This window comes from Salvelinus namaycush, chromosome 6 (genome assembly GCF_016432855.1).
Source record: "Salvelinus namaycush isolate Seneca chromosome 6, SaNama_1.0, whole genome shotgun sequence".
Lineage (NCBI taxonomy): Eukaryota > Metazoa > Chordata > Actinopteri > Salmoniformes > Salmonidae > Salvelinus > Salvelinus namaycush.
Window position 1 is genome coordinate 33,073,611 of NC_052312.1, and position 25,049 is coordinate 33,098,659.

The window sequence follows — 25,049 nt, forward strand, 5'->3', positions numbered from 1 at the left end:
GTGCACAAAGGCAGCTGCTGGAGGAACTGTTCAGCGCGAGGGAGCGAGCCGAGCGCTGAGAGGCGTAATAAACAATCTCCGGCTAGCTACAGACAGGGACGCGGACTCGAAGTAGCTCCCCGGCCCAAGCCCGTAGCTTTACTCAGTGAAACAGGATTCCATCGTCAGGTTAAGACTTCTACAGGTAAGAACTATTCTTAACACATTTATATTCGCCCTAAATGTCTGATCGAAGACCTGGAACGCGTTATGGAAGCGTAAAAGCCCTCGCCTTGGCTCCCCGAACGTGGTTGTTTTTGCAGAAAATGGCGTCATCCTTCTCTTGTTCTGCCTGTCCATGGAGGGGAGAGGAATTGGTTTCGGCGACTCAAACTCGCCCTTAAATAATATTTCCAGGAACTCAAATACGATGATAGTTACAACTAGATGTATTTATTCATATTTCATTGTTACAATTATATTTGTTGGTAAAATCTAGTCGTTATAAAGACGCGCAAAGCCGGAAGGGTCACCGGTCTGTGCGCCAAGCTGCTTCTTGGAAAAGGTGGCACAGAGCCGCAAAGCGCAGGGTTTTACATTCGTAATATCGTCCCCTCGGGAGAGTCTTTACAAAGCCAAATATCTGAGAGTGGTTTAGGGATTTCCCTAAGATGGTGATGGATGTGTTTATGTGAGTGTTGTACGTTCTCTTTGTATTTATTTTGTCTGGGTTAGCCCGTTTTTACGCCGCACTCCCCTGCCATGCTGCAATATGTAGAAGGGGCCTCTCTTTTACGGCTTGAAAGGTGCATTTTGTACTTGGCTTCTGCTTTGATCAAGTTAAGCTGGTCTTTTGTTGCTCAAAATACTGGCGTTTTGAGGCTGACAATATAACCGTGTAAAGGAGATTTTCGGGGATAATGGGGCAATGCAAATCGTGCCATGAGAACGGTAAACTGCCCTGCGCCCTGGCTCCCAGATTGCCAATGAGGACAGACTGAATAAAATGGTCCTTTGGACAATCACGTAGTTAGCACAAAACTGGGGAAGTTCAGTGCTGCGCAACGATATGCTGCTTTGCACATATCTATGGAAGCCCATTCACACAATGTCAACAGGCCTACTATCTCAAAATGCAGATATCTAAGTCATAAAATGTTGACACTATCTCAAAATGTTCAGACACTAAGTCGACATTTTGAGATGGGCCTACATAAATCAACATTTTGAGATACTAAGTTGACATTTTTAGATAGATCTCTAGGCCTATATAGGATATGTTTCTTCCCCCCCTCCCCCCCAAAAGTTGTATTGTCACATACACTGGACAGGTGCAGTGAAATGTGTTGTTTTACAGGGTCAGCCATAGTAGTACAGCACCCCTGGAGCTCAAGGGCACATAGATCTTTCACCTTGTCGGCTTGGGTATTCAAACCAGCGACCTTTCAGTTACTGGTCCAATGCTCTAACCACTAGGCTATGCCCCAGAGTGAGGAGCACAGAGTTTCTCCTGATCTGGTAGGCAAACCTAACTAGGTAAAACTCCAGACCCAAGTTGTAGGGTAAGACATAGTAATAAATCAAATGTAAAACAGTTTTATATGGGCTATGATGGGACCAGATTTTTTACTAATCAGGTCATATGTTGTTGTTGTTTTACTCTGGGCCCTAGGGAGGACGAAACCATTAAAACCCTGTCAAACTGCAGCAACCTTGTACTTGTTCATATTCATTATATTACATTATTTATTTATTTTTAATTAACTAATGGGAAGTCCTTTACACAGACAAAGAGACAACAATTGCAATTGGACAATAAAACGAACAGGGCTGAGCTTGCTTTATTCAGGGCTGTAGGCCTTTGCATTTGTAATTGAAGAGTTCATCAAACAGTATGCCATCACTATTGTGTTGATTGATTCATTCCAATCAATCATTTTGAATTAAAAATGTCTAGGTAGCCTAGCCAGCCAAAGTTTGAGTATAAACCAAAGTTGTGCTGTAGTGGTGGTTGTTAGCTGTGGTTGTTATCAGTACCCACTGGGCACAGACGTCATTTCAACGTCTATTCTATGTTGGTTGAATGTAATTTCATTCAAATTCCGTGGAAACAACGTTGATCAGACTGAAGCGCCAATGAATTGTGCACGAGTTGACAAATCATGAGGCAAATCAGTCTAAACAACAGTAGGCTACTTTGTCCCATCTTTTCAGTGCTTTTGGTTCAATATTTTGTATTAAACCAAATCAAAAGTGGTGAGGCAAATACCAGCTGACCATTCCTTTGCTGGTGGCCCTGCTGTGCTGATCTCTGCAAAGTGGATAGATGGAAATCGCCACACAATGCTACAAATGAAGAAACATGTCCTATATAAACTCAACAAAAAAAGAAACATCACTTTTTCAGGACCCTGTCTTTCAAAGATCATTTGTAAAAAGCCAAATAACTTCACAGATCTTCATTGTAAAGGGTTTTAACACTGTTTCCCATGCTTGTTCAATGAACCATAAACAATTAATGAAAATGCACCTGTGGAACTGTCGTTAAGACACAAACAGCTTACAATTAAGGTCACAGTTATGAAAACTTAGGACACTAAAGAGGCTTTTCTACTGAACCTGAAAAACACCAAAAGAAAGATGCCCAGGGTCCCTGCTCATCTGCGTGAACGTGCCAGAGGCATGATGACTGCAGATGTGGCCAGGGCAATAAATTGCCATGTCCGTACTGTGAGACGCCTAAGACAGCGCTACAGGGAGACAGGATGGACAGCTGATCGTCCTCGCAGTGGCAGACCATGTGTAACAACACCTGCACGGGATCGGTACATCCGAACATTACACCTGCGGGACAGGTACAGGATGGCAACAACAACTGCCCGAGTTACACCAGGAATGCACAATCCCTCCATCAGTGCTCAGACTGTCCGCAATAGGCTGAGAGAGGCTGGACTGAGGGCTTGCAGGTCCTCACCAGACATCACCGGCAACAACGTCGCCTATGGGCACAAACCTACCGTCGCTGGACCAGACAGGACCGGCAAAAAAGTACTCTTCACTGACGAGTCGCGGTTTTATCTCACCAGGGGTGATGGTCAGATTCGTGTTTATCGTCGGAAGGAATGAGCGTTACACCGAGGCCTGTACTCTGGAGCGGGATCGAGGTGGATGGTCCATCATGGTCTGGGGCGGTTTGTCACAGCATCATCGGACTGAGCTTGTTGTCATTACAAGCAATCTCAATGCTGTGCGTTACAGGGAAGACATCCTCCTCCCTCATGTGGTACCCTTCCTGCAGGCTCATCCTGACAAGACCCTCCAGCATGACAATGCCACCAGGCATACTGCTCATTCTGTGCGTAATTTCCTGCAAGATAGGAATGTCAGTGTTCTGCCATGGCCAGCGAAGAGCCCGGATCTCAATCCCATTGAGCATGTCTGGGACCTGTTGGATCGGAGGGTGAGGGCTAGGGCCATTCCCCTCAGAAATGCCCGGGAACTTGCAGGTGCCTTGGTGGAAGAGTGGGGTAACATCTCACAGCAAGAACTGGCAAATCTGGTGCAGTTCATGAGATGCACTGCAGTTCTTAATGCAGCTGGTGGCCACACCAGATACTGACTGTTACTTTTGATTTGGCCCCCGCCCCCTTTGTTCAGTGACACATTATTCAATTTCTGTTAGTCACATGTCTGTGGAACTTGTTCAGTTAATGTCTCAGTTGTTGAATCTTGTTATGTTCATACAAATATTCACACATGTTAAGTTTGCTTAAAATAAACGCAGTTGACAGTGAGAGGACGTGTCTTTTTTTGCTGAGTTTATGTATGATCTACTATATCAAAATGTTGATGTAGGTAGGTCTATCGTGACATTTTTAGGTAGTAGACGTTTAAAAAATGTTTGGTGGCGTGAATGGTTTTCCATACGTATCGGCAGCTGCTGAAACCACCTGTGTTTCGCCACAATATTTTTGGGCGAACCTTTTGTAAATACTTGGGGACTCTTGGAGAAAAGAGCACACAATACAGTATTCATGCAGCCCTTTTATCCGGGCGCCCGTATGGTCTATGTATGAATGAAGTCCCAAGTTCCACTCGCTGGCTGCCCTGCCCTCCTCTAACGTCAGCTGCATGCGTCCTAGCAGAACGTAGCCAAGTGCTGGCTACCATAGATCCATGTTTAGCGAAGTCACTATAAGTCGCTGTGTCATTTCACGTGTTTTGTTGATTGGGCCATCATATTCAAAACGTAACAATATCCACACTGGCTACTGCACCCGTTCTCTCTCGTTGCACAATTTATTAAGTTGGTCTGGCGAGTTATGCAACGAATCCTAACATAATATGCTGGCTAGTGGCTACTGGCATCTGCACGGAGGGGAATGTTATAGTTTTAAATGCGGGGTGAATAGTCATCTAGCCACATTGAATTAGATCTGTCAAGTTTGCAAATCACCAGTGGCATTTGCGTCACAGCCCGCGGCCCTCGCACGCCCATGGGATATGGTGTTGCTAATGGAGACTGCTACCCGTTGAAAGATAACTGTAAACCCAAACGCTAAACAATCAATGCGCGCTCGCTAGTGGAGACGAGTTGGAGATGTTATGGAACAGTGTAGGCATCGTTTTATGGTATTTTCTTTCACGGATTCGCAACATTTCTTCCTCATTGCGTGGAATGCGTAAGGGGATGGTGGCTGGCTGGCTCGCAGGGACTTTTGTTAATCAGTGAGAGCAGTTCACTTCGTCCTTCACGTTTGACAACACATTGTGGCCATTGTGGAGTTGCTGGGGTCGATATCTCGCGACTTCTCAAAATATGGATATATTTTTTCCACTGTATGGTAAACGTACCAATACATTTTGTTCGACCGTAAAGCTCTTACGAATAGCGCACACAATAAATACTCGATAATGAATCATAAAAACAAAGCATCCTTTCAGATTAAAGCGGGGGAAACGCTGTACCATTTCTGGTTTCATCCCGAGTGGGGCGTATTATCCAACTGAACGTTTGGTTTTGTTATTGCGCCACGTTGGGCACTGCGCATGTTAGTTACACTTGTCTAGGGTAATTTTCTGCTTTCAAACAAGAAGTAGTATTTCATTTTTTTGCTCATTGACAAATGAAAATCATCTGAATGCATTTTAATTTGACAGTATTTAGCTTGTGGAGATGAGGGTTATATTTAGGTTATGTTGGGTTATGATTTGAAAGTATAGGCCTAAACAGTGCCCACTTTGGAAACTGTTTTCTAGCCCATTTAAAGAAGACTAGCCGAAGGCAAGAGAAACTATGCCTATATAATGCTATTATGATGTATATTTTGGGTCTAATTCTTCTTCAGATTCATTACAATGACCAGGAGAGGGTTGCATAACAAGTGAATGTAAACATCCAAGCCCAGCCTATTGTTATTGTTAGACAGGATTTAGATTGATTAAGTTGAGAATCACTCACTGTAAGGGCAGACCTGCGTTATGGTGTGCTGGTGGTCTGTCTAGTCTAGTGGGTGTGTTTATGGGGGCAGCAGTCTCCATGTGAGGTTATGGTGTCTCACACTGGTTACAACGTGAACAGAGCGCATCCGGTCTTTGTTCCAGCACTTATAAACTCATCCCTTACACATAGAAATAATTGCTGTGAACTTTTCCGTCATTTCTTCATTCAATTATTTTCACTTCCTACTGCCTAGCAGGAGTCCTGTGCAGGTGTGGGTTCAGTACTTTCACAGCAGTGTACATCTTATTAACCAACGTTAAAGGGGCAATCTGCAGTTCAAATAATGACAAATCAATGACCCCCGCCACTGATTTGGTAAATAGCTTAGGGATGGGGGTGGAGAAATGTAACCCTTCTTAAAATCATAAACAGAGCTATGGGTGCAAGGATTGACCATCCATGAGAACAACATGTTTTAAAGTTTAACCATGTTTTGAGGCAATACGGTGTTGGTCTGCAAATCATTGTTTACTAGCAAAGGAGTAAAACAAGCTTATATTTTGGGTTCTGATGGGGTAAGACAATTCGGCTGACTTATGCGGCATTTATGAGTTATATTCTTCAAGAATCAATGGGACGGTGGCATGTCATGAATTAAAAAAGTTTAAAAAAAATTGACGTAGCAATCACAGATTTACCCTTTAAATGACTCTCTTGTGAGTTTGTTCTGGTAGCAGTGTATGTCTCTACAGGCCCACTGATAAATACTCATATTACCTGAGTAGGAACAACTACTTCTGTCTCTGTCTCCATGGAAACGCCTGAGCGTGTTACCAAGTCTTCATCATCAGGTCACCTCTCTGATGATAGCTGCATGTTTTCTGATTGAGCCTCACAACATTGGATTGACTCAATTTATACCCGGCCATTCTGTCTGATGCACTCAGAGAGCATTACCACTGAACTCTTCATTGAACATGCTCTTGAATTTCTCCCCGCTCTGAAACTGCGATGACCATCTTCCTCCCTATGAATTAGGCTAGGTTTGGAAGAATAGAAATCTGAAAACTAGTTTTGATCATATCTGTGCAAATTGAGGACAGATACACCGACTTAACCAAAACATTTGCAAAGTGCCTTACAGTAACCTAAAGTGAGTCAGCAAGCACTAGTACAGTGACCAGGAAAAACGACCTGGAAGGAAGAAACTTTGAGAGGAACCAGACTCACGACAGGGGGGTTGACTCTTCAGGCATTAGTGCCAGAATAAAATAGTTACTGTGGCATCTTCTTTGACGACTTCCAAAACATGGACTTTGTCACCATCTGGTGGTCAATACGTGGTACAGTCAGAGACGGTACCGTAAATCAATTTCACAGTGCATTGAAAATATAATGTGTGTGTGTGGGTGGGTATGAGGGTTGGGCAGTCTCTGATAGAGGCACACACACATACTCTTTTCTTTGAATAATAAACTCAGAAAAAAAATAAATGTCCTCACTGTCAACTGCGTTTATTTTCAGCAAACTTAACGTGTGTAAATATTTGTATGACCATAACAAGATTCAACATCTGAGATCAATGTCTCCCTGAACAAGGGGGGGTCAAAATCAAAAGTAACAGTCAGTATCTGGTGTGGCCACACCGCCCCAGACCACGACGGACCCTCCACCTCCAAATAGATCCCGCTCCAGAGTACAGGCCTCGGTGTAACGCTCATTCCTTCCGACGATAAATGCGAATCCGACCATCACCCCTGGTGAGACAAAACCGCGACTTGTCAGTGAAGAGCACTTTTTGTCAGTCCTGTCTGGTCCAGCGACGGTGGATTTGTGCCCATAGGCAACGTTGCTGCCGGTGATGTCTGGTGAGGACCTGCCTTACAACAGGCCTACAACAGGCCTCAGTCCAGCCTCTCTCAGCCTATTGCGGACAGTCTGAGCACTGATGGAGGGATTGTGCATTCCTGGTGTAACTCGGGCAGTTGTGGTTGCCATCCTGTACCTGTCCCGCAGGTGTGATGTTCGGATGTACCGATCCCGTGCAGGTGTTGTTACATGTGGTCTGCCACTGCGAGGACGATCAGCTGTCCATCCTGTCTCCCTGTAGCGCTGTCTTAGGCGTCTCACAGTACGGACATTGCAATTTATTGCCCTGGCCACATCTGCAGTGCTCATGCCTCCTTGCAGCACGCCTAAGGCACATTCACGCAGGTGAGCAGGGACCCTGGGCATCTTTCTTTTGGTGTTTTTCAGGGTCAGTAGAAGGGCCTCTTTAGTGTCCTAAGTTTTCATAACTATGACCTTAATTGCCTACAGTCTGTAAGCTGTTAGTGTCGTAACGACAGTTCCACAGGTGCGTGTTCATTAATTGTTTATGGTTCATTGAACAAGCATGGGAAACAGTGTTTAAACCCTTTACAATTAAGATTTTTATGAATTATCCTTGAAAGACAGGGTCCTGAAAAAGGGACGTTTCTTTTTTTGCTGAGTTTAAATGAAGACTTGGAAGTGTGCTGACAGTCAGGCAGGTGGATGTGATGGATGGAACTGCACTAGCCTGGGACCACCACTAGAGGGAGGTATTACCTCTATTTTCACCTCTGACAGCATCTTAACATCGTTTGGTGATGGTGGAAAACACACACTGGAACATGGGCTCCTTCCAGTGTTGTTGCAGGTGTTTGGGTAGAGAGAGAGCAGCATGGTGAAGGCCAAATCCGCTCCGAGGAAGACCTCTCAGCAACACACTAAGGTAGAGACAAGACCAGTTCCCTCCCTCAACCCCAGTATATATCCTACCAGTAAACAGTCCTAGTAGCACCCCAAAGATATACTATCCCCACCTCTCCTAAACAATAGTCCCTCACTCCTAGTGTACTATGTTTATATTCTGACTCCCAATCTACACACACCTGCTTCTAGTGTATACCCACTCTTAGGAGTGTCCTCTCAGTGGAACCATCCCTGCACTCCTTCCTGTTTCCAGCCCACTGTCTGTCTGTCCCTTTTCCTCTTCACAGCGTCTGTCATACAGTAGTTAAATACAGACAGTCTTCCTCACTGTTTACTCATCAATCAGTGAGTGAGATGACAAGTTCTCTCTCTCTCTCTCTCTCATCAGAAGTACAGTGCCGTCAGGAAGTATTCACACCCCTTTACTTTTTCCTACATTTTGTTGTTACAAAGTGGGATTAACATGGATTTAATTGTAATTTTTGGGGGTCAACGGTCTACACAAAATACTCATGTCAAAGTGGTCGAAAAATTCATACATTTATTGCAAATTAATAAAAAAATGAAACACTAATATATCGTGATGAGATAAGTATTCAACCCCCTAAGTCAATACATGTTAGAATCACCTTTGGCAGTGATTACAGCTGTGCGTCTTCCAGGGTAAGCCTCTAAGAGCTTTGCACACCTGGATTGTACAATATTTGCACATTATTCTTTTTTTAATTCTTCAAGCACTGTCAGGTTGGTTGTTGATCATTGCTAGACCACCATTGTCAAGTCTTGCCATAGATTTTCAAGCTGATTTTAATTCAAAACTAAACCACCCATGAACATCTTGGTAAGCAACTCCAGTGTAGATTTGGCCTGTTTTAGGTTATTGCCCTTCGGAAAAGGTTCCTTCGTCGCCCAATGTCTGGTGGAAAGCACATTGAAGCAGGTTTTCCTCTAGAATTTTTCCCGTGTTTAGCTGTGTTCCGTTTCTTTTTAACCTAAAAAAAACTCCCTAGTCTTTGCCAATGACAAGCATACCCATAACATAGCCCCCACCATGCTTGAAAATATGAAGAGTGGTACTCAGTGATGTGCTGTGTTGTTTTCCCCCAAATATAACGCTTTGCATTCAGGACAATAAGTTAATTTCATTGCCACCTTTTTTGCAGTATTACTTAAGTGCCTTGTTGCAAACAGGATGCAGGTTTTGGAATATTTGTATTCTGTACAGGCTTCCTTGTTTTCACTCATTTAGATTGGTATTGTGGAGTAACTACAATGTTGTTGATCCATCCTCAGTTCTCTCAGATCATAACCATTAAACTGTTTTAAAATCACCATCAGCCTCATGGTGAAATCTCAGAGCAGTTTCCTTCCTCTCAGGCAACTGAGTTAGGAAGGATGCCTTTATCTTTGTAGTGACTGACTGGGTGTATTTATACAGTGCCTTGCAAAAGTATTAATCCCCTTGGTGTTTTTGCTATTTTGTTGCATTACAAACTGTAATTTAAATGGATTTTTATTTAGATTTCATATAATGGACATGATATAGTGAAATGAAAAAAAATAACTTGTTTCAAAAATTCAAAACGGAAAAGTGGTGAGTGCATATGTATTCACCCCCTTTGCTATGAAGCCCCTAAATAAGATCTGGTGCAACCAATTACCTTCAGAAGTCAAATAATTAGTTAGATTGCACACATGTGGACTTTATTTAAGTGTCACATGATCTCAGTGTATATACACCTGTTCTGAAAGGCCCCAGAGTCTGCAACACCACTAAGCAAGGGGCACCACCAAGCAAGCGGGACCATGAAGACCAAGGAGCTCTCCAAACAGGTCAGGGACAAAGTTGTGGAGAAGTACAGATCAGGGTTGAGTTCTAAAAAAAATATCAGAAACTTTGAACATCCCACAGAGCACCATTAAATCCATTATTAAAAAATGGAAAGAATATGGCACCACAACAAACCTGCCAAGAGAAACCAAAACTCACGGACCAGGCAAGGAGGGAATAAATCAGAGGCAACAAAGAGACCAAAGATAACTCTGAAGGAGCTGCAAAGCTCCACAGCAGAGATTGGAGTATCTGTTCATAGGACCATTTTAAGCCGTACACTCCACAGAGCTGGGCTTTACGAAAGAGTGGCCAGAAAAAAGCCATTGCTTAAAGACAAAAATAAGCAAGCACGTTTGGTGTTTGCCAAATGGCATGTGGGAAGGTACTCTGGTCAGATTGAGCTTTTTGGCCATCAAGGAAAACTCTATGTTTGGCGCAAACCCAACACCTCACATCACCCCGTGAAACCATCCGCACAGTGAAGCATGGTGGTGGCAGCATCATTCGGTGGGGATGTTTTTCATTGGCAGGGACTGGGAAACTGGTCAGAATTGAAGGAATGATGGGTGGTGCTAAATACAGGGAAATTCTTGAGGGATAATCTGTTTCAGTCTTCCAGAGATTTGAGACAGGGACGGAGGTTCACCTTCCAGCAGGACAATGACCCTAAGCATACTGCTAAAGCAACTCTCGAGTGGTTTAAGGGGAAACATTTAAACGTATTGGATTGGCCTAGTCAAAGCTCAGACCTCAATCCAATTGAGAATCTGTGGTATGACTTAAAGATTACTGTACACCAGCAGAACCCATCCAACTTGAAGGAACTGGAGCAGTTTTGCCCTGAAGAATGGGCAAAAATCCCAGTGGCTAGATGTGTCAAGCTTATAGAGACATACCCCAAGAGACTTGCAGATGTAATTGCTCTACAAAGTATTGACTTTGGGGGGTGAATAGTTATGCACGCTCAAGTTTTCAGTTTTTTAAAATCTTATTTCATGTTTGTTTTACAATAAAACATATTTTGCATTTTCAAAGTGGTAGGCATGTTGTGTAAATCAAATGATACAAACCCCCCAAAAATCTATTTTAATTCCAGGTTGTAAGGCAACAAAATGGGAAAAATGCCAAGGGGGGTGAATACTTTCGCAAGCCACTGTATACCATTCAAAGCCTAATGAATAATTTCACCATATTCAGCATCTGTTTATTTTGACACATCTAGCAATCGGTGCCCTTTGCGAGGCATTGAAAAACCTCCCTGGTCTTTGTGGTTAAATCTGTGCTTGAAATTCACTACTCCATTGCGGGACCTTACAGATAATTGTATGTGTGGGGTACAAGGATGAGGTAGGCATTCAAAAATCATGTTAACCACTAATATTGAACACATAATGAGTCCATGCAACGTATGTGATTTGTTGAGCACATTTTTACTCCTGAACATATTTAGACTTTCCATAACAAAAGGGGTTGAACACTTATTGACTCAAGACATTTCAGCTTTTCATTTTTTATGAATTTGTAAACATTTCAAAAAACAAATTCCACTTTGACATTATGGGGTATTGTGTGTGTGTGTGTGTATATCAGTGACACAAAATTTCAATTGAATCAATTTAAAATTCAGTCTGTAACACAACAAAAAGGGGTGTCAATTCTTTCTGAAGGCGCTGTACATAAAGGAAGCCAATCTCTCACTGGATCATCAAGAGACTGATTGGTACAATAAAACCCCATTTCTTATTTCCTCTGAGGTCGTCAGAGACCTTCCTCATTAGGTTGGTCAGGTGTATGTCTGTGGTTAGGGTAGGAGGAGCCATGGCTCAGGCATTTTCCCCCCTCCCCGAAGGCAATGGGGAGATGAGAGCGGGAGATGGAGACAGAGTGAGGGATGGAGAGGGGGAGGGAGAGAAGAGAGGAGGGCAGGGGTGAGCGAAGGCAAGGGTCAGTGTAGAGTCCCGTATCTCTGACAGCCTAGTGTGTGTGTGTGTTAGTGTGAGAGCGAGAGAGAAAGTGTGTTAGCTGGCTGGCTGGGTGTGCTGGGAAACATCTCCAATCACCCTGGAGAGAGAAACCGAGAGACAGACAGGCGAGAGTCTTGCTCAGCCAGCAGTGTAACCACCACCCACCCTTATCAGACCCAGCCAAACAATGCCACACGACACAGCAGGTGTCGAGATCAGCAACAGCACCGCTGATCAAATAGTGCTTGGCATAATGACTCATTAGGTCACTTTTTCCTCAGACCAATTATGCAGCTATAGAATCGGTTCCGTAGTGCCATATACAGTATTTCTGTGGCTCTCCTATATAAGTAAGGTTCTCCTATAACACTTATAATGCTGGTGTTACATTGGCTAGTCATAGAGTGTCTGTAGATGTACAGGTAACCGCCAAAGTAAAGGAAACACCAACATAAAGTGTCTTATTAGGGTTGCTGGGCCGCCACGAGCAACCAGAACAGCTTTAATACACATTGGCATAGATTCTATAAATGTCTGGATCTTTATTGGAGGGATGCGATTCCGGTGTTACACCAAATTATTGTATTTCTTGTGGAACTCAGGAACCACACCTGTGTTGAATCACCTGCTTTCAATATACTTTGTATCCCTCATTTACTTAAGTGTTTCCTTTATTTTGGCAGTTACATGTGCCTCTTTTTCCAACTCCGCACCCCATACCCTCTGTCCCAGTGTTTCCCTGACCATCGTATAGCCCAGGGGTGTCTGTGAGGTTTTAAAGGTAAACTTAACCATTCTCTGTCTCTCTCTCTCTCTCTCTCTCTCTGTGTCTGTCTGTCTGTGTATCAGAGTTCCAGCAGGATGGAGGTGGAGATGGAGGAGATCCCCCAGGACGAGCCCCAACCTGAGCCTGAGAACCATGTTACCAGAGACCAGTGCTGCCAGACAGACGAGCCACAGCCCAGCAGCCCTAACCCAATGACTGACCTGAACCCTGGCCCTGACACAGCCCCCAGGACACCAGGTAAGACTGCCCACTTGTCTACACCAACCTACCGTTAGTTTGATTGAAGTCCTTAAAACATACTTTGGAGCACTAGTGAAAGGCGCTATATAGATACAATATATTTATTCATTCATTGTTGGCCAGTCTGTCCTGCCTGAGGAGAGGAGACTGGCTGAGGAGACTGGGAGAGGAGAGGAGAGTGACATGACAGAGGAGAGGAGAGTGACATGACAGAGGAGAGGAGAGGAGAGGAGAGGAGAGGAGAGGAGAGGAGAGGAGAGGAGAGGAGAGGAGAGGAGAGTGACATGGGAGAGGAGAGGAGAGGAGAGTGACATGGGAGAGGAGAGGAGAGGAGAGTGACATGGGAGAGGAGAGGAGAGGAGAGTGACATGGGAGAGGAGAGGAGAGGAGAGTGACATGGGAGAGGAGAGGAGAGGAGAGGAGAGGAGAGGAGAGGAGAGTGACAGAGGAGAGGTGTCTGCAGAAAGAATGAGGTGTCAGCTATGACATGACACCGTGACTTTGAAGAAATCTCTTTTGGTTAGTGAACTACAGTAAATGAAGTGGATTTGTACTAGGCATAATTATGCATATCAATTTCATTCTCTTCATGGTGATGTATCCTAGTTACACAAAGGTATAAATATGCAATATCTTCCTTTTCATAGTTGGGTACACTGGATATTATTAAATGTATGTAGTTCTGTTCTTGTCTAATGATGTTCTGTATTATGTCATTCTGTATTATGTTTCATGTTTTGTGTGGACCCCAGGAAGAGTAGCTGCTAATTTTGCTACAGCTAATGAGGATCCTAATAAAATAGCAAATTATTTTAATGAGCTCCGCCCCAAACGAGATCAAATTAGGTTAGACCGGACCAAATATGAAACAATAGACATCCATCTTTCACAAGTTTGGACATCATAGTACAACACAGTATAGTACAGTACAATAGAGTTCAGTACCGTATAGTGCAGCACAGTATATTAGTCTACTGTGTATACTGAATTCTAATCTACTGTACAGGACTGTGCTCTCCTAACTTGTGAAACATGTGCGTCTATGGTTAGTTCAGATTTGAATAATCTGAATAATCTATTGGGCCGAATCGAGGCCGGTCGGGACCGGACGTAAAATCAATGGACGTTGAAATTAAAGCCGGTCCGGAGCCTATCAAACAACGACGTCTGTGCACATTGAAATCAAGCCCAGGGGGAACTGACCAAATGTCAACTACTTTTCAATGTCTATGGACATCCGGATGCTGGTTACAGTAAATGGAAAGAAAGGGGCTCATGGGTAGGTGTCTCGGAGAGATTACATTAATGAGAGAGAGAGAGAGAGACCAGAATGTTTTCACACTTGCTTGACCACCAGACGACAGAAAGAGAAAGAAAACCAGTATGCCAGTGGAAGGGAGGACAGTAGCAGGTGACCCAACTGTAGTTTGTGACTTCGATGATTTCCCATTGTAGCCAATTAAATTGCAGTAATTCCGTATCAGATTTTTCAGAAATGTTGTAAACAGTTTTAATCACTTTAATAATTCAGAAACAAAATAGATATCAGTAAAAACACTAGAGCTAATTGGTAGGTCTACCTTTACTTATTACTTCTGTGAGCTTTCATCATCGGAGAGAAATGTGAAAATATCTTCAAAGATATGTGGGGTTTTGGTAACCGAATTTCAAGGTACAAGGCAATGTTTCTTAAACGTACAAGGCAAAACTAAATATAAGTGTTGGACTTTACTTCGACTTTGTTGTGTTTTTGATGTTTTTCTAATACCTTTTCAGACTTTTTCTGGTAGATGTTTTCTAGGACCCACTTTTCCATCTGTTTGATCAGAAATCAAAGCCTTTCTTATTCATAATGTTTAGGATAGAAAATGGTTGGGGGGGAAAAATGACGCAGGCCTTAATATTGCAAAAAGATACTCTCAATCTTTTATTTGACACCCAATTTGACATGCTCCTATGGACTTCACATGTTGTTGCTCATGGCTCCTTTTACGTGGAAATGCCCTGAAGCAATATGGCTGAAGCCTGTCCAGATCTTTCACGTCAGTGCAGATGAAAGGGAAAAGGAAGACATGCTGGAGTAGTGAAATGCAGCCGGAGACAGAGGGGAAACCTCAGTCAAGGGCCCAATCCCAAATGGACCCCTGTGGAGATCTGAGAGGATTTGACAGGTGTAAGCAATATGGTAATATCTCCCACCTTGCCCTCTGATAGGCTAGGTGGAAGTTTTACCATTTTTGCTTAGGGGTCCGTTTTGGATTGGGCCATACTCTCTAAATATAGGCCCCAATAACTGGAGGGAACGTGTGAAATATCTGTTTCATCAGCTCTGTCTATTGCATAAAACTGTCACACGCACATTTCCTGTTTGTCCGGCTCTAGCGGGGCGGAAGGGGTGAACTGTGGTGTATTCATTACGGAAACCGTAAAGAACCAAACGGATGCATACCGAGCAAACGGAACGAAACGGGGAGGGACCTACCTGAATTATTCCAATAGAAACTCTCGTTTGGAACGGTTTCGCAACAGACAAAATGTTTTGCAACAGAAATGGCGTAATGATTACTCCCCTGTGTTTGGTGCAGGCTGTGTCGGCGCGCTTGATCGGTCACCATCTGACCACAGGCTGTAGGGGGGTCGGGGGTCGGATTAAATCAGCACACCCTGAGGGGCGGGGGAGGAGCCTACACACACACACACACACACACACTGTGACACACATTGCACACACCACATTCATTGTATAGGGGCTGCCACCACTTCTATTCTTATATGCCCAGGCTCTGGCAGCAAACCCATTCCAGTCTTTTCCTATAGGAAATAGCCACTCTCTCCACACACACACACACACACACACACACACACACACACACACACACACACACACACACACACACACACACTCCATGGCTGGGGGCAGAGTGAAGTGTTGTATTGAAGTGTGTGACCTCTGCAGGGTACTGCGTGGAGCCAGGCGACCCTCCGCTGTTGCAGCAGCAGCTCCAGACCTCCAAGTCTGGCATCCAGCAGATCATAGAGGTCTTCCGCTCAGGTAACATCTAGTCACGCTACTCAGATAGCACGGAGGTCTTTTAATTAGGAATCACGACATAGTCATACATTTTGTTATGAAACATGACTCAAGTGCAACACTTAGCTTCGACTCTTTCAATGTTTGCCGATCTGAATAAAAATGATGATCGCTCCTCCACCAAACTAAATCTATTTAATTACACCTATCATATTCCTTCAGGTATGCAAACACCGAAGGGTTACAGGCTCTAGGAGTTGATAATCGATCAGTCCTATTTGTCCTGTCTGTCTGTATCAGCCAGTGCTCACTAACACTGCCCCCTGGTGTTGTCTGTGTAGGTACTGCCCAGCTGAAGCACATGCTGCTGAACGAGGTGGACACCATCTTTGAGTGTAAGACATGTCGCAGCTTGTTCCGGGGCCTGCCCAACCTCATCACCCACAAAGAGTACTACTGCATCACCAGACTGTCCAAGCCCGACGGTACGTGGCTACACCTCTCTAAGGCTCTCTTGTTCTCTCTGTCTGTCTCTCTCCCTCGTTGTCGATGTTTGTCTCTCACTCTGCCCACTTAATGCCTATCCTTGTCTCTTTTTTTCTGTCCCCCACTTTATCCACTCACTCACTCACTCACTCACGGTCTTTGTTGGTCTACACTCACTCTCTTTCTCTGTCTCTCTCCGTGTCTCTGTCTCTCCATGTCTCTGTCTTTCTCTGTCTCTCTCCATGTCTCTGTCTCTCCATGTCTCTGTCTTTCTCTGTCTCTCTCCATGTCTCTGTCTCTCTCTGTCTCGCCACGTCTCTGTCTCTCCATGTCTCTGTCTCTCTCTCGCTTCTCGCTCTCTCTCTCTCCCTAATGTAGTTGGTCCCTTTCTCTCCTCCTATACTCTAACTAAATTCTCTTTCATGCTCCAGCCTCTCTTTGATCCAGCCTAATTAGCTACTACTCTTCCATTCTCTATGACTTCTGTCTATATCTAGAAAGTCATCTAGGAAATCCTCTGTTCTCTCGTCTGTGTATTGAACTAGGGATCATAAGACCATGTCTGTGAAACCACAAAGATGCGTTCAATTGCTATTTAATGATGTGGTTGAAACGTGGTTGATGTTGCCACACTGTGCTCATTACATATCTTATTTGGAAACAGAAAAAAAATGTGTGTTTTTGTTTCTCCCTTTGGCAAGTTTGAAAACGTTCCTTCTCCCGGGAATGTTCCTTCTTAGTGTTGTGACGTCTCTAGGCTCAATACGCATCACATTTGGGAGCAACTATTGGTGTCTGATTGAAAATGTTCCTTTTCTAATGCCTCTCTCTTCCTCCTCCCTGACCCATTAGATCCAGCGGGCGAGGGTGACAAGCAGAGCGTGGCCATGAAGGACCTCCTGGAGGCCATCTACCCCAGGAAGGACCGGCCGGACTACGTGATGCGCCTGGAGCCAATCCAGACCTCCAATAACGCTGTGTTCCAGTTCCTGTCCTCCGAGGAGGAGCTGGCCCACTTCCCCCGGGCTCCACACACCCCTGGAGGGACCCGCACACACAGCCCTGAGCCCTGGAGGGAGCAGGGAGGGACGCCGGAGAATGGGCAGACTGGAGAGGGGGAGGAGAGGAGGAGGAGTGACCAGGAGGAGGAGGAGGGAGGAGAGGAGGTGGCGCGGCCCGAGGAGGAGGGGTCTACGAGCGGGGTGGGTACACACAGGAGAAAGCGCGCAAGCAGACACACGCTGGCACAAACTAACGCCCGCTATAATACTCTCTCTCTGTCTCTCTCTCCCTAGGTGGAGGACGTTACCATCTCGTGCTGCCTGTGTGGTAAGGACTTCAACTCTCGCCGCAGCATCCGCCGCCACTGTCGCAAGATGCACCAGACCAAGCTGGAGGAGCTCCGGAAGTTCACCGAGACGCGCACCGTTCCCATCAGCCTCCTCTCCATGGTCAAAGGTCGGTCTCGCCCCTTGCACACGCCCAGCGGCAAGTCCTGCCCCGTCTGCTTCAAGTCCTTCGCCACCAAGGCCAACGTGCGCCGCCATTTTGACGAGGTGCACCGCGGCCTGCGTCGGGACACCATCACGCCGGACATAGCCACGCGCCCCGGCCAGCCGCTGTCCCTGGAGGCCACGCCGCCCCGCAAGAGCGCCAGCTCCTCCCCCACGAGAGGTCACACCCCGAAGAGCGGAGGAGCTTCGGGGGCTACTAGCCCTCAGCCCCCCAAAGCCTCCACCGCGGTGCCCCCTGCCCCTTCTCTCCTGGCATCGGCCCTGTACAACCTGGCCTCCTGCCGCTGTCTGCTCTGCAAGAGAAAGTACAGCTCCCAGGTCATGTTAAAGAGACACATGCGCATCGTCCACAAGATCTACAATCTCAAGAACGTTAGCTCCGTCTCCACGACCGCAACCACATCCACGGCGACCAACAAAAACAACAACAGCAAAACAGCCACCAACACTGACAGCACCCCTAGCAACAGCTTGAGCATGAAGGAGGAGGCGGTTGAATCCTGGGACGACCCTGACTCCAGCCCCGCCTCGTCGCCTGGCGACGCAGACAGGAAGGACATGGATAGGAAGGGCATTGCCGTGGTAACCAAGTCGGGTCAAAAGATCAAAGAGGAAGAGGGTGGCAGCAGCCCCAAGACATCAACTCGTTCCACTTCCATCAACAGCACCGGTGGTACTAGTAGTGGTAGTGGGACTCTTGGGAGACCCCCTCAGAAGCTCTCGGTGGGGTTCGACTTCAAGCAGCTGTTCTGCAAGCTGTGCAAACGTCAGTTCAGCTCGCGCCAGAACCTCACCAAGCACATCGAGCTGCACACGGACGGCACGGACATCTTCATCAAGTTCTACCGCTGCCCGCTCTGCCGCTACGAGTCCCGCCGCAAGCGCGACGTCCTGCGCCACGTGACGGTGGTGCACAAGAAGTCGACGGGCTACCTGGCCAAGATCGTCCCCAAGCTGGAGTCGCGTGCGGTCAAGCGGCCGGCTGAGGTGGTCCTCAACTCTCCCCCCAATGCCAACAACAACAAGAGAGGAGGAACAACGGTCAAGGAGGAGGTGAACGGGTGCCACTCGGCCCCCTTTCCCCTTACGCCCCCAGTCACACGCAAACAGGAGCTCCTCAACAACTCCTCCACCACCTCCTACCCAGTCACACGCAAACAGGACCTCCTCTCCTCCTCCACTCCGGTCACTCGTAACCAGGAGAGACAGGAGAAGCAGCAGGAGGCCCAAACCGGGTCACCTGTCACCCGTAAGAATGACAAACACCCCGACACCCCCGCCCCGACACCCCCCCACACGCGTCGCCATGACGCCCACCAGGAGAGCAGCAGCAGTAGCACAGAGGTGCGTGTCACCAAGAACTTCTCGCTCCACGCTTGTGACGTGTGCGGCCGGGCCTTTGCCAGGAAACTCTACCTGGAGTCCCATAAGAGGAGCCACCGGAACGCCACGCCACTGGTCAGCATGCCGCCCAGTGACGCCAGGGCTAAGGGGGTCAGCACTCGGTCCAAGGCAATGCTCTGGTGAGCCTCACTACACATATGGTTGTCTTTGTCGATATCTTGTAGTAAGAGAGGGAGAGAGGAAGTGACGTGTGAAATGGGTTGTTATGAGAGAGGGAGGGGGGCCTTAGAGAGATTGAGCCAGGAGAGTAGGGTTGGGTGATATCACGATAGTATCGTCTATTGACGATGATTGACAGCCTATTTGAACTTGGTTTAGCCTATTTGAACTTGACTGGGCAGCGCACAGCAGGGCAGCACACAAGTGACATTCCGAGTAATATCCTATTCCTGCTTTGTAGAGTGGAGAATTCCACCAAAGCAGCGCAAAATGTCCAGTCAGAAAATTGTGTTTATTTGTCTCTGTCAGATGTATGGACCTTATAACCTAAACCTATTCATTTTATACATACACTTCTTAATATTGAGTTGCCCCCCCCCTCATTTTACCCTCAGAACAGACTCAATTCGTCAGGGTATGGACTCTACAACATGTCGAAAGCGTTCTACAGGGATGCTGGCCCATGTTGACTCCAATGCTTCCCACAGTTGTGTCAAGTTGGCTGGATGTCCTTTGGGTGCTGGACCATTCTTGAAACACACGGGAAACTGCTGAGCGTGAAAAACCCAGCACCGTTGCAGTTCTTGACACAAACCGAGGTGCCTGGCACATACTACCATATCCTGTTTAAAGGCACTTCAATATTTTGTCTTGCCCATTCACCCTCTGAATGGCACACATACACAATCCATGTCTCGAGGCTTAAAAATCTACACTGATTGAAGTCACCTAGATTCACCTGGTCAGTCTGTCATGGAAAGAGCAGGTGTTCTTAATGTTTTGTACACATTATATAACGGCTAATCCTTATCTATCTCTATTTTCAATTTCTGGGGGCTGGTTTCCCTTCTCTCTCCATTTCGATAGGCTATGAATATTACTTTTGGCTAGGCTACGCTTTCATCTCATAAAGTTGTTTGAATAGCCTAAAAACGTAAGTAGCCAGGGTAATAATGAGGGAAAACAAATATCAATAGCCTGTAGAAAAACTGAATGACAAGTTGAGTCAAGTTTAAGCTTATTAATAAAGACATTATCCGTGTGATGCAGAGAAAACCCGCGATGCGAAAACCAAGCTGCCAATCCTCCTACTAGTTAAAATTATGAACCGGAGCCAATTTCCCCAATATTCTAATAGCCTAAGAAGGTTAGTTAAAGGTTAATTAAAGTTGCCGCTTTCAAGAAGAAAAAGGCTACTCTCAATCACAGTTTTATGAGCGATTGAACCAACAATATTACGAGAGGAGGATGTGGCAAATAAAGCAAATATGATCCAGTTCTGAAGACGATGGACTTAGGTTCTAAATCATGGGCTGGATAGAAGCAAACTACGGCAAGACGGCCAGTTCCTCGTCAGTTGGCCGTCACGTTGCTCCGTCATGTGCGCGCCACACAAACCTGTTCCATGCCAAAAGCTCCACCTGAAAATATTACTAGAAAAGATTTGCCTGCACTGAGCCTCTGCCCGGGCTTTCAGCAACGTTATCCTTTGTCGTGATTCGTCCAGTTGTAGCATGTGATTTCGCGCTATAGCCCAATGGGGCGGGGGGGGGGGGGGGATACCATCGTATATCACAATGTCTTATGAATTTAGATGTCCTCAAACTTCATTCTCTGTTCACTCACTCTCTAATAAAATATGGATCCTGTAGCCAGGCCCGGAAGTAAGGCTGAATCCCTCCTCCAGGTTTACTCTTTTCCCTTTGCTCTGTGTGGTCTGTCTGTCTCCGCTCAGGTCTAGCCTCTTTAGCTGTGATTAAACTAACCCCACCACTGTGTTTTGTGTGTGTGTGTGTGTGTAGATCTATGCACAGTGTTAGTCACGGTGGGGTGTCAAGAGACCACAGAGAGGGGAAGAACATTCTCTTTTAACACACATCATTGAAACCCTTTGGTCTCAGTCTGCTACGACACGCACGCACGCACACACACACACACACACACACAGGCTGATTCAGGTGTCGCTTCTCCTCCAGAGAGTTGAACTTGTTTTCTCCCCTGGACGACTGTAGGTTTCAATGAAAGGGAGCGAGTGCAGACACCTGATTAAAGTGTGTGTGTGTGAGAGAGTATCCAGACAGACAGTTGATTAGTGTGTGTGTTTGTCATCCAGGTCCAGACAGACAACTGATTAAAGTGTTAGGGTGTTTATGTCTGGGACGAGGCTAGTCCTTGGGGTAGTGATGTTACAGCAGAGCAGAGGAGAGGAAACAGAAACGGTGTTTAAACTGGCTCTAATTGACTGCCGAGCGCCTTCTAACAGCTGCTGTTGTCTCTCTCTCAGATCCCCAGTCTCGTCTCACTCCTGGTTCTTGGGAGCCTCCATCCTGAGAGGAGAGACTTAACGGATGAAGGAGCACCGCTAACGATGATGAAGAAAGCAGCTGGACTGGGAAAAGTGAAACTGAGAGAGAGAGAGAGGAAGGGGTGAACGAAGGGGAGACTTCCCATCTAAGGGACCAAAAGTATTGTTGGAATCCGACACTAGAAGGAGGGATGGGAGCCAACGTGATGCCAGAGGTGTGGAGCCAGTGGACACTCAATCTGTGGAGGCACTGATGCTATCACACTGCTGTGTGTAGGTTACAATCACTGTACATGTAGATATATATACACACACACACACACACACCTGGTCTAGACCTGAGCCTGTATAAACCTTAGGGGCGGGGAGAGAAGAGGGCAGGGTCGGGAGCGCTCTTAGCACACCATAGATATCCCATATCTGACCAGTAGAGGGTGCTCCAGTTCTGCTTTTATAGGATCAGACTTTAAGGCAGGGCTCTCCAACCCTGTTCCCGGAGAGCTACCCTCCTGTCGGTTTTCACTCCAGCCCCAGTAGTATCTTACCCGATTCATCTTATCAACTAGGTCATTATTAGAATCATGTGTGCTAGATTAGGGTTGGAGTGAAGCTACAGGACGGTGGCTCTCTAGGAACAGGGTTGGAGAGACCTCCCCTGTGTAGGCTGTGAAGTTGGCCCAGCCAGAGCCAGCAGTAGTGATGTTAGTGGTTTATTTCCCCAGCTCATAGTAAGCTATCCATCCACTGGGAAGGACTCCATACTAACTCAGTTCATCCAGATAGGCTTTAGTTTTTCTGTCATTCCAAGAGATATGGTTTGGGTGATTAACTGACAGAGAAAGACATGTAGGTAGCTGACCAGTGATACACTGGCACATTGAAGAGATGGTGACCATTGATTGGTTGGTTGATGAATGCCTATAGCTGTGTTTAAACAGGCAGCCCAATTCTGATATTTTTTTTTCACTAATTGGACTTTTGACCAATCAGATCAGCTCTGAAAAAGCTTTGATAGGTAATTCTCATGAAATTCTCACAAAAGTCTGGTGAAAATGTTACATTTATTTCAAATAAGACACTTAGTCCTTTTGCAGATGCATCATGGTTTTGTAACTCAATTTGCTACGGACTTTAAAAAAAAGATCAGTTTGGTCAAAAGACCAATTAGGGAGGGGAGAAAAAATCTGAATTTGGCTGCCTGTAAAAACGTAGCCATGGTGACAGACCAAATGTACCATGTCTTGTTCAGTCAGAAAGCAATGGCACAATAGAAACAGACCAAATTGTATTTTTCTAACGGAAAAGCTTGTTAAACCAGGTCTCGGACTGATGTACATATTAACTATCATATGGATGGTATAAACGATAGATATATTGGCAGATGTATAGGTGATGTATAGTTTTCGTTTGAATCTCCCTGAAAAGTAGCGATATTGTATAGCCTACTGTTCGGTTACATATGCTCCAATATATCTGAATAGTGAGATTTTTAGTTTTTCTCTATGTGTTCAAAGCACTTGAAGAATCTGCTATGTTCAGACTCTCACTCACATGACTGTGTCAAAACCAGATGGTGAAATGACATAGAGAGTTTTCTTTCTTTCTTTAAACGAGAGGATGTGTGTTTCGGCGGCACATCTGTGACAGAGCAGAAGGGAAATTAAGTGATTTTACTTTTCAAGACTGATTTTCCTTATTTGTCCTCTACATTCAGATATAAAAGAGTGTAGCCATTTCCCAGGACTGTGTACTAACTAACCTAAACACCTCCATAGGATAAGGAGAAGAGTAGATCAGTTAGGTTTTCTGTTGAAAATAATGTAACCCATAAATCCATCCTGAAGAAATCAACTTTTAACCCAATAATAAACGACCCAAAAGGAAAATGTGTTCTTGTGTTTTTATTTTGTAGTTGTGAAATGTATATTTTCCTCACTATTTCAGCCAGAATCAATTGAGATAATTAAACCCTCAACATTTGTTCGGAGAGCTGTGAATGAAATATTCAGTTTATGGTTATTCCGTCTGAACTTATTATAGCCCCCCCCTGTCTCAAACCCAGGCCATATTATGCAGCATTGTGGCTTCCACACAGACACACACCTCATTAATTCATTATGCTGGTGTTATGGTACTGATGGCTTCTACGGTTGTGGCTAGTACAACTCCATCTAGTTGTCGTGTCAGTGACGACTGTAGAATTTGTAGCTAAGCCTAACCTCCTTTCCTAACCTTAACCTAATTCTCATAACCTGCTGCGTTAGTTCTCCTATCCTGCTGTGTTAGTTCTCCTAACCTACGTTAAGTCCATAGCTGAACTCCATCTAGCCACAATCATAGAAGCCACCAGTTCCAGAGAAACCATCAGTAGGCTATCACCCACTAGGGGTTAAATTGGTCCGGGTTCCGTCAAGACCTATGATCCATATGAGAGCCAGGCGGAGCTGAGACGCGGTACCTTTGGTTATGGGAATTTTTTATTATCTAATGAAAAATTGTTGTCCACATTACATTTTCCTCAGCTAGCAACACGAGTAAGCAACGGCTAAATCATACAACCCCATATGTGAAAAAACTATATTCCTCTTGAGGTGCTTTCATATTGCAAGTGGCACACAGGGAGAGAAACATGCATTCCCAGTCATTGTAGCCTTCAACATTCTTAATGCAGTCGTGGGAAAACACACCTTTGAAAGCAGTTTTGATGGCCACTCTTAAAAGAGGACGATCATAGAGCATTCTAGTGTTGAACTGCACCATTTTAGAAGTTTTTAGCAGTGGCATGGTTTCTGGGTCCTTGCTATCTGGGATCCTTGGGATGTTCCTACCCATTGAAGTTGACATTTTAAAGAGTTAATACAGTGCATTCGGGAAAGTTTTCAGACCCCTTCACTTTTCCCCACATTTTGTTACATTACAGCCTTATTCTAAACTTGATTAAACATATATTTTTTCCTCATCAATCTACACAATACCCCATAATGACAAAGCGAAAACAGGTTTTAGAAATGTTTGCAAATGTATTAGATATAAGAAACAATATGTAATTTACCTAAGTATTCAGACCCTTTGGTATGAGACTCGAAATTGAGCTCAGGTGCATCCTGTTTCCATTGATCATCCTTGAGAAGTTTCTACAACTTGATTGAAGTCCACCTGTGGTAAAT

General features: G+C 45.3%; 1 protein-coding gene across 1 annotated transcript; it reads left to right on the forward strand.

Annotated features, from left to right (window-relative positions):
- LOC120049077 (zinc finger protein 800-like) lies at positions 1 to 23,750 on the forward strand. Its single transcript, XM_038995325.1, has 8 exons — positions 1 to 184; positions 12,806 to 12,980; positions 15,940 to 16,035; positions 16,356 to 16,499; positions 17,353 to 17,618; positions 17,661 to 17,702; positions 17,796 to 19,537; positions 21,862 to 23,750. Coding segments are annotated over exons 2-8 (2,454 nt in total). The 5' UTR covers positions 1 to 184; positions 12,806 to 12,817; the 3' UTR covers positions 21,863 to 23,750.
- Positions 23,751 to 25,049: the final 1,299 nt, after the last annotated feature.

Bases quoted from the DNA above. Each gene is read 5' to 3' on its own strand.
- LOC120049077 (XM_038995325.1), top strand. From the start codon at position 12,818: ATGGAGGTGGAGATGGAGGAGATCCCCCAGGACGAGCCCCAACCTGAG. The intron at 16,036-16,355 runs GTAACATCTAGT...TTGTCTGTGTAG, and splicing joins CATAGAGGTCTTCCGCTCAG to GTACTGCCCAGCTGAAGCAC. The intron at 17,703-17,795 runs GTGGGTACACAC...CTCTCTCCCTAG, and splicing joins AGGAGGGGTCTACGAGCGGG to GTGGAGGACGTTACCATCTC.